Source organism: Babylonia areolata, chromosome 19 (genome assembly GCF_041734735.1).
Source record: "Babylonia areolata isolate BAREFJ2019XMU chromosome 19, ASM4173473v1, whole genome shotgun sequence".
NCBI classification, from domain to species: Eukaryota; Metazoa; Mollusca; class Gastropoda; order Neogastropoda; family Buccinidae; genus Babylonia; species Babylonia areolata.
This window is the reverse complement of record NC_134894.1, coordinates 50278764-50293974: the sequence shown is the minus strand read 5'-3', so window position 1 is coordinate 50293974 and position 15211 is coordinate 50278764. Positions and strand designations below refer to the sequence as shown.

Here is a 15211-nt window from a genome sequence, read left to right as displayed (position 1 = left end):
TGTGTGTGTGTGTGTGCTTTTGTTTTGTTTTTCCAGTGCCAACTTCTGTGTTATGTCCCTTGCTTGTAGCTCTTTTTGAAAGAAATAGCAGAACGCGTAAGCTTCCTTGGAATCAGCACGAATGTTTACAGGGATCGTTCCTGCACAACGGACTGACGAACGAAGAGAAATTGCTCAAGACTCTTGCGAAACCAATTTATTCTGAAAGAAATGAACAGTCTTGTGCTGTTGCATTGCTAAATACATCTGAACACAAAGAAAGGAAATACAGGTAAGTGTATCTTTATCCCAAACATTCAATGAAAAATAACTTTTGTTTATCATATCATATGAATAAGAAGGCCTTTAGGCCTGTAAGGCCTTTTGCCCGCTTGAAATGAGGGGAAGTGAGAGCCACCATAAACGTATAGAGAGATTTTAATAATCTAATAGTGCGCAATGCTTACTGAAGAATATTCAAATGAGTGAAGAATATTTAAAATAGGGAATCAAATGAACAATATAAGGAACCAGCTCCTAATAATGACATATTTATAAATGCTCCACTTACTTCTAAAGAAGTTGAAGATGCAATTGCGTCATTTGGAAATAAAAAAAAAGTAGCTGTAGGTTATGGTATTTCGTACACCATGATCAGTCATCTTCCTAAAGAATGGTGCAAGCTTCTTCATACACTATATGCGAAATGTTGGGAAACAGGCAAAACACCTTGTATATGGAAAAAAAGCTGTCATTACTCCCATACTTAAATCAGCTAAACCATGATCAGACACATCGAGTTATAGACCCATATCCCTAACATCGCACGTCGGAAAAATCTTGGAGAAAATTATATTGATGAGGCTAACATATTAATAATAATAATAATGGATACTTATATAGCACACTATCCAGAAATCTGCTCTAGGTGCTTTACAAAAACGCTTTTGATAACATAAAACATTATATCTATGTTACATATACACACCAAAATGTGACCACACACACACACACACACACATGCACGCACGCACGCACGCGCACACACACGCACGCACGCACGCACGCACACACACACACTGCATACATACATTTTAACATACATGTGTATCCAACAGCTACCCTAACACATACGCACACATAGGCAGGCACAAACTTACATAAACACACGCACACACAATACACATTCATATACATGCATGTAGTTGTGGACCTGCCACAATTGAACTTATTGCTGAGGGAAAAGGTGAGTTTTGAGACGAGATTTAAAAGATGCGAGGGAATCAGAATGACGGAGGTTATCAGGGAGCTTGTTCCACGTCTTTGGCGATTGAAAAGAAAACGATCTGTGTCCATAGGTCTTACTTCTGACGTGAGGTATCCTGAGAAGTCGAGTATCAGAGGAAGAACGGAGCTGGCGAGACGGGGTATAGATATGGATGAGTTCAGAAAGATACTTTGGGCCAGATCCGTTGACTGCAGAAAAGGTCAGAGTGGATAGCTTATAGTCTATTCGATCAGAAACAGGCAACCAGTGGAGAGACTGAAGAAGAGGAGAAACATGGTCAAATTTAGAAGCTCTGCAAATGAGTCTGGCAGCGTTATTCTGAATTCGTTGGAGTCTGTCTAACAGGTATTTGGGAAGGCCGGCCAAAAGAGAGTTGCAGTAATCCAATCTTGAGAGAACCAGAGAGCATACAAGTGTCTTGGTTGCATCGGTTGAGAGATAGTGGCGGATAGAACTGATTCTACGCAGTTCCAAATAGGCAACTTTACAGATATTCGAAATGTGCTGTTGGAAGGAAAGAGACTGGTCCAGGATTACACCAAGACTGCGAACAAAGGGAGAAAGTGAAACAGGTGTGCTATTGATCAGAACAGAGTCAGGAAAGGAAGGATGTTGACAAAACTTCTTTGGACAGGTTATCATCAATTCAGTCTTATCATCATTTAATTGCAGCTTGTTGAGAGTCATCCAGTCCTTTAGGCCAGCAATGCACTCCTGTGTTTGAGTCACCAGTGCATCAAATTCAGCTATGGAAGCCGACTGATAAAGTTGTGTGTCATCAGCAAAGCTCTCATGCGACATCGCATGATGACTGATGACATCCGACACAGGAGCCGCATACAGCACGAAAAGAACAGGACCTAGGACGGACCCTTGTGGGACACCATATTTCAAGGCAGATACTCTAGAGTATGTACCATTTACACACACTTTCTGTGTACGATCTGACAGGTATTGTGATAAAAATAGAATTATTCCGATTGCACAGGCCAGATTCAGAAAGGGCAGATCTACTTTAGATCACCTAGTAAAACTAACAACAAACATAAAACAACAGTTTTCAAAGAGAAAGAGTGTTTTGGCCACATTCTTTGCTGTACAAAAAGCTTATGACCGCATTTGGCATGCCAGACTACTGTTTAAGCTACAGAACATTGGGTTAAGTGGCAATGTATACAGGTATATAAAATCTCTTTTGATAGAAAGAAGTATCATCACTAAAGTTGGGCAATCATTGTCGTCTTCAAAATCAATTAATATGGGTATTCCGCAAGGTTCTATAATTTCCCCACTTCTGTTCAACATAATGTTGTATGATTTGCCAAAATATATGTCTAAAACTATAAATCTCACCCAGCATGCTGATGATATAGCAGTTTGGATGAACGTAACTTTGCGAAAGAAAATGGGCCTGCATTATATCAATCACATTAACAATTTATATCAATCAGAACTTGATGAATTAAACATTTATATGAAAGATAATGGATTACAGTTTTCAACTGAAAAGACACACATGATACTTTTTAATAATGATGCTGCCCCCCAAAAATTACCAACTTTTCATCTTGAAGGAAGAGAACTCTTCTACAAATCTGAGGTCAAATTCCTTGGTGTTTATTTTACTCCAAAGCTAAATTGGAGGAAACAATTAGAAAACATGAGATCAAAAGCAATGAAAAGCTTAAATTTTCTTGAAATCATCAGTAAACAGCCTTGGGGTCAAGATTCAAAAACACTTAGTCATCTCGCTACTGCACTGGTAAGATCTAGATTGACGTATGGACAGGAGATATTTTTCTCTGCTCCGAATGCTTTCCTTAAAAAAATAGCAAAGCTATAAAGCTGGCCCTAGGTGTTCCGTTTCATACGAACACATTACAGTCGTATAGAGCTGCAGGAATACTACCTCTTAATGAATTAAGAAAGCTAGCATCGGCAAAATATGTAATTAGAGCAAATGCTACATAAAATTCTGTCAAAACTGAGATTAATATACGGTCTGACAAACTTTTTTTCGAAACGAGTGAAACAGAACAGAAATCTAGAAACTATTTCTACATACGTGTCAGATACTATTAATCAATCAAATGTTGATCCACAAAATGTTGCTCCGATTATGAGCACTTCACCAGTTCCATTATGGGAATTAATGGGAGCAGCTTTTGATATTCAATATTGTGACATTAAGAAAGATGAAAATCCCAATATACTGGCTTCTCGAGTCAAATCACACTTGTCTGAAACATATTCCCACCACTTAAAAATATATACAGACGGTTCTGATCTAGAAAATCAGTTTGCTGGTTCTGGATATGCAATTCCTGCTTTGAAAATTGAAAAGTCATATCATATTGGAAAGGGCTTCTCAATCTTTACAGCTGAATTAATTGCCGTCCGTTTGGCATTAACATATCTAATTGATCTACCCCTAAACTTGATTAATGTTTTATTTTGTGTCAGTTCAAAATAAGTTCTGCAGTCTATCAAATCAGGTTTACAAACATTAATTATAACATCATTTTTGAAATAAGATTTTTGATTCACTGTATTCACATGAGAGGAACTAATATTGAAATATGCTGGATTCCCTCGCACTGTGCGCTTTTTTCCAATGAACGTGCAGATCATCTTGCAAAGCTTGGAGCTAAAAACACTTTAAACGCAATTGAACTTCCTCATCGTTTATCATCATCTGAAATGTGTAATATTGTTGAAAGAAATATGCAGAATTCCTTTATGTCTTTAGAAGTTAACACTTCTGCCTTATTAAATGCTAAAAGAACTGGCAGGGCTGTTAAGAGCATGGCATTTAGGTTATTACTAAATGCCCCATACACAAAATATTGTGAAAATATTGAATGCATTTGCAAGGGACGTTTAATGGTAGACCACGTTTTAACCCGCTGTTTAGTAATGAAACCTTTTTTGCCTCCAGAAATTGCGTGTTACCAGTTTCAAATGTTTACATTTTTTCGAAAAAGTTATATATTTCAAACTGTTCTTTATTAAAGTTAGCTAGCTATGTGTTAAATAGTCCAGTTGGTTGTTTATTGTAGGTCCCCACACGAACCCCTTTTCAAATCATAATCTACAGAAGTAGTGCATACAATATTTCATTATTGATAATTTTTTGGTCCTAATCCCGCCTCCCTCGTCTCGCCTCTCACACACACCCTTCCAATATTATGTTTTTTCTTTCTCCAATCACTGCCACTGACCCTCTCCATCAGTTTAGATTTTGTACTCAATCTTTTCCACATTCTGTTCTCTCTGTCTGTCTGTCCATTTGTCTCTTCCTTTCTTAGTCCCCTCCTCCTTGCCCCCCCCCCCCCCCCCCCCCCCCCCTGAACCCCCCACCTCCTCCCTTTTCATTCGAATATACAGAAATGTCGATTTCTAATTAATAATAGCAATTATCATTATGATAGAAATGATAATAATCCAAATGATGATAATAATATCGTTTATTTTCAGTCGAATATCATCATCTTAGATGAACAGACTATAAATAAATAAACGAACATTTAAATGAGTTTTGTATTTCAATTTTTAAAAGTAAGTGTCAACACGATTTTTAAAAGTTTTCACTGTTCCTGCGGAGACAACATCTTGTGGCAAATTATTATAAAAAAAAAATTATAAAAAAAAAAGTCCAAATCTCAATGTACCATAAATTTGACTTTAGTCATTTAATCAGCTATAGTAATAGTTGTACATCTTCCAGGTAGGTACGATTTCTTCTCGATCCAAAATCTCAATAAATCTGTCTTCTCTGATTTTTTTGTTCTACTCAGATATTGTTAAGAATGAATTTGATTCACAGTCAGTTGTGTCCAACCCTTGGGAAATGAATTTCAGAGTGTTCCTTTTGTTGCGCATTGGTATCAGAGAAAGATGTATTTGTTATGTGGAGAAAAAAAATTGCTTCAAAGGTATGTGACCAACACCAATAGTGAATGAGTGTTGGGGTGTTGTTCTGCCTGCTCTAACAAAAACTGTAAATGATTCTTTAATTTCTGGTGCCTTCCCTACTGTATACAAAACTGCACTTGTTTAGCCTCAGTCAAGGAAAGCCACTCTAGATCACAATGACTCCAGAAGTTTTGTCCTGTATCCCATCCTCTTCTTCTTCTGTCATGACTAACATCAACTTACTGATGAATCAGTCTTGGTTGATGCATGCTGGGTATTTTTGTGTTTCCATAACCCGCTGAACACTGACATGAATTACAGGATATTTAATGTGTGTATCTGATCTGTTGCATGCATGTCCAAACGAAGGGGGTTCAGGCACTAGTAGGTGTTGACCTGGGAAATCAGAAAAATCTCCATGCACCCTTCACCCACCATGTGCACAGAAACCAGGGACAGAACTCAGGAAACTTGGGCAAGAATCCAGTGCTCTAACCATTTGGCCTAGTTTTGTGTCCGGAATTATTGAGAGAAAAAAGTTCTATCCCACCTTTCAGACCATTTAGCATCAAACAACCTATTCTCTTCTTTCAAGTCAGCAGATAGATCTGCCCACAGCACTTAAACTGATTTGTTAATAGCGCCGAAAGACCTTTTATTGTCTATTGATGATGGCAAACTGTGTTTTATATTGCTTGATCTGCCAGCTGTGTTTGACACAATAAACTCCTTGACAAACTGAACATGTATCTGGGATTGGTTTTCTCCCTACCTGTCCAACTGTTTTGAGATTGTCTCTTTTAACAAATTTCAATCTGATCCAACCCTGATCACCTACAGTGTGTCACAAGGCTCTGTCCTAGGCCCTGTTCTGTTTGTTCTGTATACCACTCCTCTTTCTGATGTCATATCTGGTCATCTTCACCACTCTTTTGATGATGAAACTCAACCACAGAAGATGGCAGAACCGAGCCAAATACTTACATTCAGTCTGTGCATGACTGCATTCTTGATGTTATATCAAGGATGACATTCAACCAAATCAAGATAAATGATGACAAAACATAGAGCTGTGATTATTTCCTCTTCAAGGATGTCCATATCTGCCTCTTTCCCTGACTCTCTTGTGGTTGGTGCCGCCACAGTTCTGTTTTCTAAATCAGCAAGGAACTTTGTTGTCATTCTTGACTGAGACCTCAATATGTGCACTTATGTGGTCAGTCTGATATCAGTTGCCAATCATGAACCATGATGGATTAACTCTATTCATCAGTACCTTTCTGTTGAAACTACAAAATCACTTATTTTTACTTTGTTCTCTCAAGAATCAACTACTGTAATTCTCTTGTCACAGGTTGTCCCCATCATCTTCTTCAGCAAAATCAAAAACTTAAAGATTATTCTGCCTGTCTGACTCTCAGAGTCACTTGAACTGATCACATTTCTCCTCACCTCCATGCTATGCACTGGCTCCCCATAGAGGCAAGAATTAAATGCAAAATTGCTTTCTACTGCATTGGAACTACTTATCTTTTTGACCTCATCAGTATTTACACACTTTGCTCTTCCTCTGTTACCTTCTGAAAGTTCCTTGTGTCAATACAAGAACCTTTCTTCTGTTACCTTCAGAAAGTTCTTTGTATCAATACAAGAACCTATGGTTCTTTCTCTGTCTCTGGACCTTGCAATTGGAATGAACTTCCTCTTTCTCTTTGTCAGGTCTCTGCACTCAGCTCTTTCAAGTCTGGTCTTAAAACCCACCTCTTCCCAAAATAGCCTCCCTTCCTTGCCTCTTCCTTGTCTTCAGTATTTCCAGTTTTAGAGTTATGCATGTGTGTGAATGACTGGTGCGAAAGCACTTTGATTTGTCTCTGCACAAGATTCAGCACTATATAAATATAATTATTATTATTATTATTAATTCCTCTTTGCTGCTCTCATATCTGGAACAACCTTTCACATCATATCCATTCATCTGAAAAACCATCTTTTCACAACCTGTCTGTGAGCACTCATGGTTCCGTAAGTCTCCAACACCACCCCATGCCTGCAAACTCACTTTGCAGGTATGAGGAATGAGGAGGGGGTGGGGGAGAAGAACACGGGCCAAGGGAGTTGGAGGAGAGAGAGAGAGAGAAAGAGAAAGTGTGGTCAGCAGGAGTTTATGTAATCTGTTACTTTTTCTTTCATGTAAACTGCCCTGAGCTCTTAGAGAGAAAGGGTGCTGTATAATGCACATTATTATTAGTAGTAGTACTAGAAATAGTAGTAGTGTCATTATTATTACTGTTAAATCAGCACCACTTTACACATATGTGCAAAAAATGTTGCACAATATGAAATATAATTTGTTATTACCATTATATACAAGACTTGCTTCCTCAAATTCTGCACTTAATTAGAGAGAAAAACATTGATAGATTTTGAAGATGACCCTGCAATTTAATAAATTCTGACAATGAGCAGCCTTTTTTTTTCTTTTTTTCTTTTTTTAATGGTGTCTTTAATCAGAGAGGCAGGTATTGATCAATCCTTCCTTCTGCACTGTTTAGAGTGGGAGAACATTGTGTGATCTGCTAATCAATGGATCATTATTTACTGGAAGAATTGAACTTGTCTGGAGTCATTATTCAGTATCTTGCACCTGAAAATGTTTTGATAGATCCATGTCATGTTCATGAAACAAAGAAATGCCAGTTACTGTGGTGTGTTTAAGACATAATTGCTCCATTTGCAGCACACAATTTTCAGTTTGACAAACACTAGTTTCTGATGATGAGCAGTGTACTGGTAATCCCCACCTCCATATCTTACCTACCCCTCTCCACCATTGGCATTTTCAGTATTGTTGTTGTTATTCAGCAGGAATCACATATATGCAGAGAAGGCTTTGCCTTCTGTTTCCTCTATGTTTATTCCAATTCCAATATTGACCAAGTATTTCCAACCAAAATGAATAATTGGTAACGTTTACCACAGACGCACACACATACACATACATACACAGACACACAGGCACACAGACAACTGAATCATGGTTATAACATATAGGCTCCCTGTATTTACACACGTAGCCAAAAAACACTCAAAATGATCTGCTTGTGGTAAGTGGAGATGGACAGTGTGCCTTCACCTGTCTTGTCCTGTACCTACCTACCCTACGTTTCTGTTGTCCACCACATCACCATTCCACCAACCCCCTTGGGGGAGTTCGTAGGCAACAAAACAAAACACAGAACGATTCCAGAACTAAACAAAAATGCAGACTTTAAAAACATGAATATGAATAAACAAGAACATGGAGTTAAAAGAAAAGAAACAGAAATACGGAGTTCAAAAATAAAATATGTTTTAGTTTTGTTTTTGTTTTGTTTTTTCTTGTTTTTTGCTGTCCCATTATCAGCACCATTTCAGTGGCATTACTCCCACGCTGCTCAATCATGGTCCCCTTCACACAGCAACACCCTGGTTCGTCTGTTGCAGCCCCAACATCAGCAGTGCACAGGGAACTGTTGTTAGGCTGCCAGGAGTCCACATATCAGAGGAGACCCTGCACTGCTGCAGAGCCATTCAGTGGTGTTCAGTAGTGTCTGTTCTGGTTTAATATTCTTAGGACACCACCCACTTAGCCCCTTGCTAAAAGTTTAGTCGCGGAGCCAGACTGAGCGAGCCAGAGTGGAGACTGCCAACATGCCCCTCCGGCTACAGTCCCACATGAATCTGTCAACACCAAAGACCTTGAGAGGATTCACCCCAGGCATGGAAGTGGATGGGGATTGGAATTGAGGTCACCATAAGAACAGGGCATGAAAGGCCACAGCATTTTGGGAAATTTTGTTTTTATTGGTGATTAAGGATGATGATGGTGTTGTTATGGAGGTCCATTTTAGGTTTGGGACTATGTGACATGGCTGTACTTTATGCTTCCATTCATAATGATAGCCTGTCGTTAACCAGCCCTGAGAGATACAGACACTTGCAGTGTTGGTCAGGAAATTTGAGCAGCTCACCAAAAGACACGTCCATGAAGTGAATGGTACTTGGCTACACCACAGCAGCTGGTTGTTTCAGCTAAATTAGCAGGAGTGGTTATGAAGCTGGAACTAGAGTCTTGATTTTGACTGGAAAATAGTTCTGTATTAAATCTTAAGTTATACTAGCCGCTGTGGCGAAGTGGTTAGAGTCACAGACTGACGGCTGGGAGGATGTGGGTTCAAATCCCAGTTGAGGTGGGTTTTTCGGCCCGTGGCCGGCTCCTACCCAGAGTTGAGTGTGCTATGGGCTTAAATGGGGAGACTGAGACCACACAGTCAAGTATCATCCACTTCACAGATGCATCTTTGGGTGTGTTGCTCTAATTACCTGACCAACACTGCAAGTGTCTGTATCTCTCGGGCCTGGTTGACGCCAGGATATCATTATAACAGGAAGCGTAGAGTACAGCCTTGTCGTGTAGTCCGAAACCAAAATGGACCTCCATAGCAACATCGTCATCCTCCTCTTCCTCCTCCTTCATTATCATCAATATAAACAAAACAGTCCCAAAGTCTGTGGCCTTTCATGCCCTGCTCTCATGGTGACCTCAGTTTCGTTACCCTTCCACTACCATGCTTGGGGTGAGTACTGTCAATGTCTTCAGTGTCGGCAGATTCATGGGGGACTGTTGTTGGAGGGACGTGGTGGTGGTCTCCATCTGGGAGGGACGCTCATTCAGTCTGGCTCCACGACTAAGCCATTATTGTCATTAGTAGGGGGCTTAGTAGGTGGTGTCCTAAGTACGTTAAATCAGAACAGGCACCACTGAACATCACCAAAGCGACTCAGCAGCAGTGCAGGGTCTCCTCTGGTACATGCATGGTGTGTGGCCTCCTGGTGACCTAACATCGATAGTTCCCTGTGGACTGTCGATGCTGGGAGTGTGACAGACAAATTCGAGTGTGGCTGTGTATGGGAGACTCGGGATGAGCAGCGTGGAAGCAATGCCACTGAAATGGTGCAGTTGACGGAGCAGCAAAAAACAAAAAAAATCTTAAGTTATTGCCAGCTGTTTTGATGGGCATTTTATTCTTTACTCTAAGAAATGTATTTTTATCCAGCAATATCCCATTAATTCCTGACTTTCTAGAGAGATCTTAGATTTGGCTAGGGGTACTATTAGTTTGTTTTGCCGGCCTAGTGTTAACAAATAAAGTGTAAAGTGTATGATATACTGTTGTGTACAGGATTGATTACAATGTTAAAATAACATGCTGGAACAAACTTAGGTGCATATAGTGTTGCAAAGTTTTGCAAATATTCATACTTTTTAAAATTTAATTTACATGATTATTGAAATGAAGCCATCTGCTACTTTAAATCATAACTTCTTTTTTTCTTATGTCTGTGTCAGAATCATCTGTCAAAAATGTATGGATCAAGCTATCCAATGGGACAGCAGGGCTTCCCAGGGGCACAACAGCATCAGTTTGCAATGCAGCAACATCAAGCACAGCAGCATATGGCCATGTATCAGCAGCAGCGAAATCAGCATTATCAGCACTACCATCAGCAGAGTCAGCATTATGGGCAATATGGGCAGTTTTTCAATAACAGTGTCTTCTCTGTCAATGCCTGGCAGGTGAGAAGTGATTTCATTCATATTCAGAAGGATAGCAGAGCTAGAGAAGGCAGAAGTTAAATAGAGAAAATGAGAGTTGATAGAGCTGATAATACGCAAGCCTGAAGAATAGTGATGTATAAATGTCAGCCTTAGATTATTTATTTAGTGTATAGATGCATATTTTCTTTATGAAAAAATAATAAAAAGAGAGAGAGAGGAAGAAAAGACAAAGAAAGAAACAGAGTGTAAACAAAGTCCCTTCAGAAATGTTTGTCAGAGTTGTATCTCAGTATTGATACTGACCTTGTAGCTTTTTATTAATAGGTGTAATTCAAATTATTATCAAAGTTACCTGTGACTGGAAACAGATTATAGTTGTTCTGCTATTATTTTCTGGTGTTTGTTATCAGGTATTATCTTTCAAAAATATTTTTGTATGAACAAAGTGAAACAAACTTACAAAGGCAGAACACTTGTAACAGAAGTGTATATACGGCAGACAAATGAAATGACAGTACTGAATGAAGGTGACGTCTTAAATACTGAAATTTATTTTAACGGCAAAACAAGGATAAGTACATTTTTTTTCAGTCTTGCCTTTCTCAAGCAAAGAGACCAGGATTACAGTAAGTGAAATTTACACTTTTAGATTATTTTCTTTCTTTTCTCTTTTTAGTTTGTTAACTGCTGTCAAAGTGCTTTAGATCTGAACGCAAGCAAATTCAAAGTGTTTGGGAAGTAGTTAAGAATTAAAAAGTACAAGTGCAGATTCAGCTTTAAATGTCATTTTTAGAATGTAATATTGTCTTTGTTGAAAGGCAGTTTGCTGAAAGTGTGTGTCTGTCTTTGTTTTGTTGACTACATTTAGCAATCTGAATCAGTGACTGACATTTTGTTTGGAGTTATCTGTGTCTGACACTGCTGTACAGGGCAACAAAGTGTGCATGAGTAAACTGCAGAACACACCATGCCTGCATGCCATTAAAAAAAAAATTAATTAAATGATGGTGAGTCTGATGAAGAAAGGACAGGTGTATTGTATGCACAAGATGCCTATCAACCCTCTGCCATTTCAGAACACAATATCAGTATGGATTTCCAACAGTCTGACATATAATTGGTTCTGCAATTGACAACATAGTCAACTCATATGTTAGGAGCTAAGTCATCATGTTGACTGATTGCTCACTGGATAGAAACAAAGCATTTAGGAAAGTTGTGATTGTTCAGCTGTAAAAAGAGAATGTGTTTCTTAGCAAGTTGGATTATGTTGTTGTGGAACATGTACAAGGAGGTAATTTGTGTTCAGCTGAGGACTGTTTGTACTAGTTGATTAAATTACGCAAGGAGACAGAATCATTCTCGGTGAACATTGTATAAAACTGACCAGCTAGCAGAATGAAAAGTGAACCCACAACACCAGAAAATCAAGTAAGTGTTCTTCACAAGGTGCATTCTTTTAAATGGCCTCAGCCTCTTTTACCTGGAGTGACATTTTCTGAATTGATCTGATATTGATAGAGAACACTGCTGAAGTGATCTTTATAATGCTTACATTCATGTGATATATTAGACCCAAACAAATTCTTTGCCATAGTATTGATGTTATGAGATCACATTTTATTATAAACTGTAAATAAAAAGTGTTTCATTATTATTGTTATTATTGAACATAGTACTGATGTGCTAAATGGGCTGCACAGCTTATTGGCAATCAGCTTCATTTCATTTTTCTCATCATCTCTCATTCTCACCCAGTCTGTCTCTTTTTTCTGTCTCCATGTGTGTGTGTGTGTGTGTGTGTGTGTGTGTGTGTGTGTGTGTGTGTGTGTGCATATGTGTATGTGTGTGTGCATGTGTGTGTGCATATGTGTATGTGTGTTTGTGTGTGCATATGTTTATGTGTGCATGCATATGTGCATGTGTGTTTGTGTGTGTGTGTGCATATGTGTGCATATGTGCATGTGTGTATGGGTGCGTGTGTGTGTGTGTGTGTGTGTGTGTGTGTGTGTAATTGAGGATTTTTTTACATATACTTGAACATATATATTTTTGTCTAATTTCTAGGCCTTCAGCTTTCAATCACCAGGAGATCTGGAAGCTGTATTCCATGGCATCATGACAGAAAACCCAGAAAACAGAGTAAGATATGTCATATACTGTGAAAATGGTTTGATGGTGTGTGTGTTTGTATGACCATGTGTGTATATTGTAGGGTTAATTTGTGTTTGTATTTGTATTTCTTTTTATCACAACAGATTTCTCTGTGTGAAATTTGGGCGGCTCTCCCCAGGGAGAGTGCCTCGCTACACTACAACGCCGCCCTTTTTTAATTTCCTGCATGCAGTTTTATTTGTTTTTCCTATTGAAGTGGATTTTTCTACAGAATTTTGCCAGGAACAACCCTTCTGTTGCTGTGGGTTCTTTTACGTGCACAAAGTGCATGCTGCACACGGGACCTCGGTTTAATCATCTCATCCGAATGACTAGCGTCCAGACCACCACTCAAGGTATAGTGGAAGGGGAGAAATTATCAGTGGGTGAGCCGTGATTCGAACAAGCACGCTCAGATTCTCTCACATCCTAGGCGGACGCGTTACCTCTAGGCCATCACTCCACTTCAGGCCATCACTCCACTTTAATTTTGGGAATGTGTCAGTGATACACTATGAATGAAAATGACCCATGGAAATCCAAAGACATGTTCACCTGGTGGATTGTTATATCATTTATTATGTCATCTGCCAGTTAAAATGGGGTGGGGTAGAGGTTAATAACAGTGGCAGTAATTATTCCAGTGCAGGCAGTCTGACTGGTTTTTATACTAGTATTAAAAATGTTGCAAAGACTTTTGTGGCCATCAGGGCTGGTATCCACTGTGTCTGAAGCTTGACATAGGAAGGTGAGGCCCAACACTCTCCTTCTGCTGCTTTTCACCATCCCTGACTGAAGTCAGGTACCCATTGGCACCTGGGTGGAGTGGGGAAAATTGGAGTTGTTAAAGAAGAAGAAAGGGGTGATGGTGTGTATGTGGGGGTGGTGGGGTGTGTGTGGGGGGTTAGGGTAGGTAGGGGTATGATCACCAGCAGAGGACAGGTGCACACACTTCACTCTCTCTTCATACCACAAACAGGGTCTTTTACTAAGATGAATTGAGATGTTGTTTTCCTTAACTAAAGCAGCACATCCTAACTTAGCAGAACACCTGGGACACACATAATACCAAAACCCATGTCAAAAACAATACCAAAGCATATACTAGACATCATTGCCATTAAAGGCTGATCTAAAAGAAACATCAATATGTTGTCTGGACAAATTAAACACCACCACAAATAACCTCTCTCTTCTCAAAGAGATGTATGCAAAAGCAAAAAAAAAAAAAGAAAAAAAAAGTAAAACAAGCTCCACTGCTTACCACCAACAATCAGTGACATAAGATAATGCACACCAAATTTGTGGCTGACAATTACAAACTCCCAGTGTTCAACTCCTGTTAAACCCCATTTGATAATCACCGTTTCCAAAAGACCAAACTTTAAAATCTTCCTTTGTCTCTACAAAGCATCTGTCTAACTGGTAATCATAGTACCAAGTAAATTGTCTCTGGTAAATATTTAGCAACCTGTGTCCACCAGCATAGGACTGCCTCTCGGTGGTCTCAAATCTTATTAAACACATACAGCTATGTGTTATCCTGCTGGCACATAAAACATGACTACAGCACACAATAATTACAACTACCAACAAGTCAAACATATTCCCTAAGCTATATTACATTCCATGTGCACACACATGGAAAAGCATGACACAATGTTAGCCTGTAAATTTGTTCACCTTGAATATAACCGTCACCACCTATCATACAAAATAAGTAGATCAAACCTCAAAATAACTCCAAGAGTAGTTAACCAAAACATTCTGCACAGATACTACACACACACATCATCTCTGTGCTTCTTTGTGACTTAATGCTAACAGTGTTCCCACAGTATGTCAATAATTGACACACCACTGACATGTCACTGAACATAATCATTTATGTAAGCCAAGATACAACACCATGTAAACCCAAACATGATATCCAAGCATCATACCATAATACCTGTAGCAAATAGTAAAGGGGGTGTGGGATACCCTAATTCCCCAAACCAGTATTTCATTTAGTCAAACAGTGGCTATATTTTATACTTTTACCACTTTTCTCTCAGTCATTAGCTTCAAACACAATTAAGCCACATCACACACACACTGGCTAAACTCTTTTGCTTTTTTTTTGACTCACTTGTGTAAACAAAGTGAGTCTATGTTATAACCAGGTGTTTGGTTGTCTCTGTGTGTGTGTGTGGGTGGGTGGGTGGGTGGGTGTATGTCTGTGTGTCCATGGTAAACTTTAACATTGCCATTTTCTCTGGAAATACTTTGTCAAT

At 39.0% G+C, this 15211-nt stretch overlaps 1 protein-coding gene across 2 annotated transcripts in view; it reads left to right on the top strand.

Annotated features, from left to right (window-relative positions):
- Window positions 1-88: 88 nt before the first annotated feature.
- Window positions 89-15211, top strand: part of LOC143293823 (grancalcin-like) — a 55354-nt gene continuing 40231 nt past the window's right edge. The window contains exons 1-3 of one of the 2 annotated variants that reach the window (XM_076605091.1): window positions 89-271; window positions 10572-10799; window positions 12849-12923. In XM_076605091.1, the coding sequence (XP_076461206.1) occupies window positions 10587-10799; window positions 12849-12923 (288 nt within the window). In that variant the 5' untranslated portion in view covers window positions 89-271; window positions 10572-10586. The remainder of the gene's footprint in view (window positions 272-10571; window positions 10800-12848; window positions 12924-15211) is intronic. The other variant, XM_076605090.1, reaches the window with a different exon arrangement.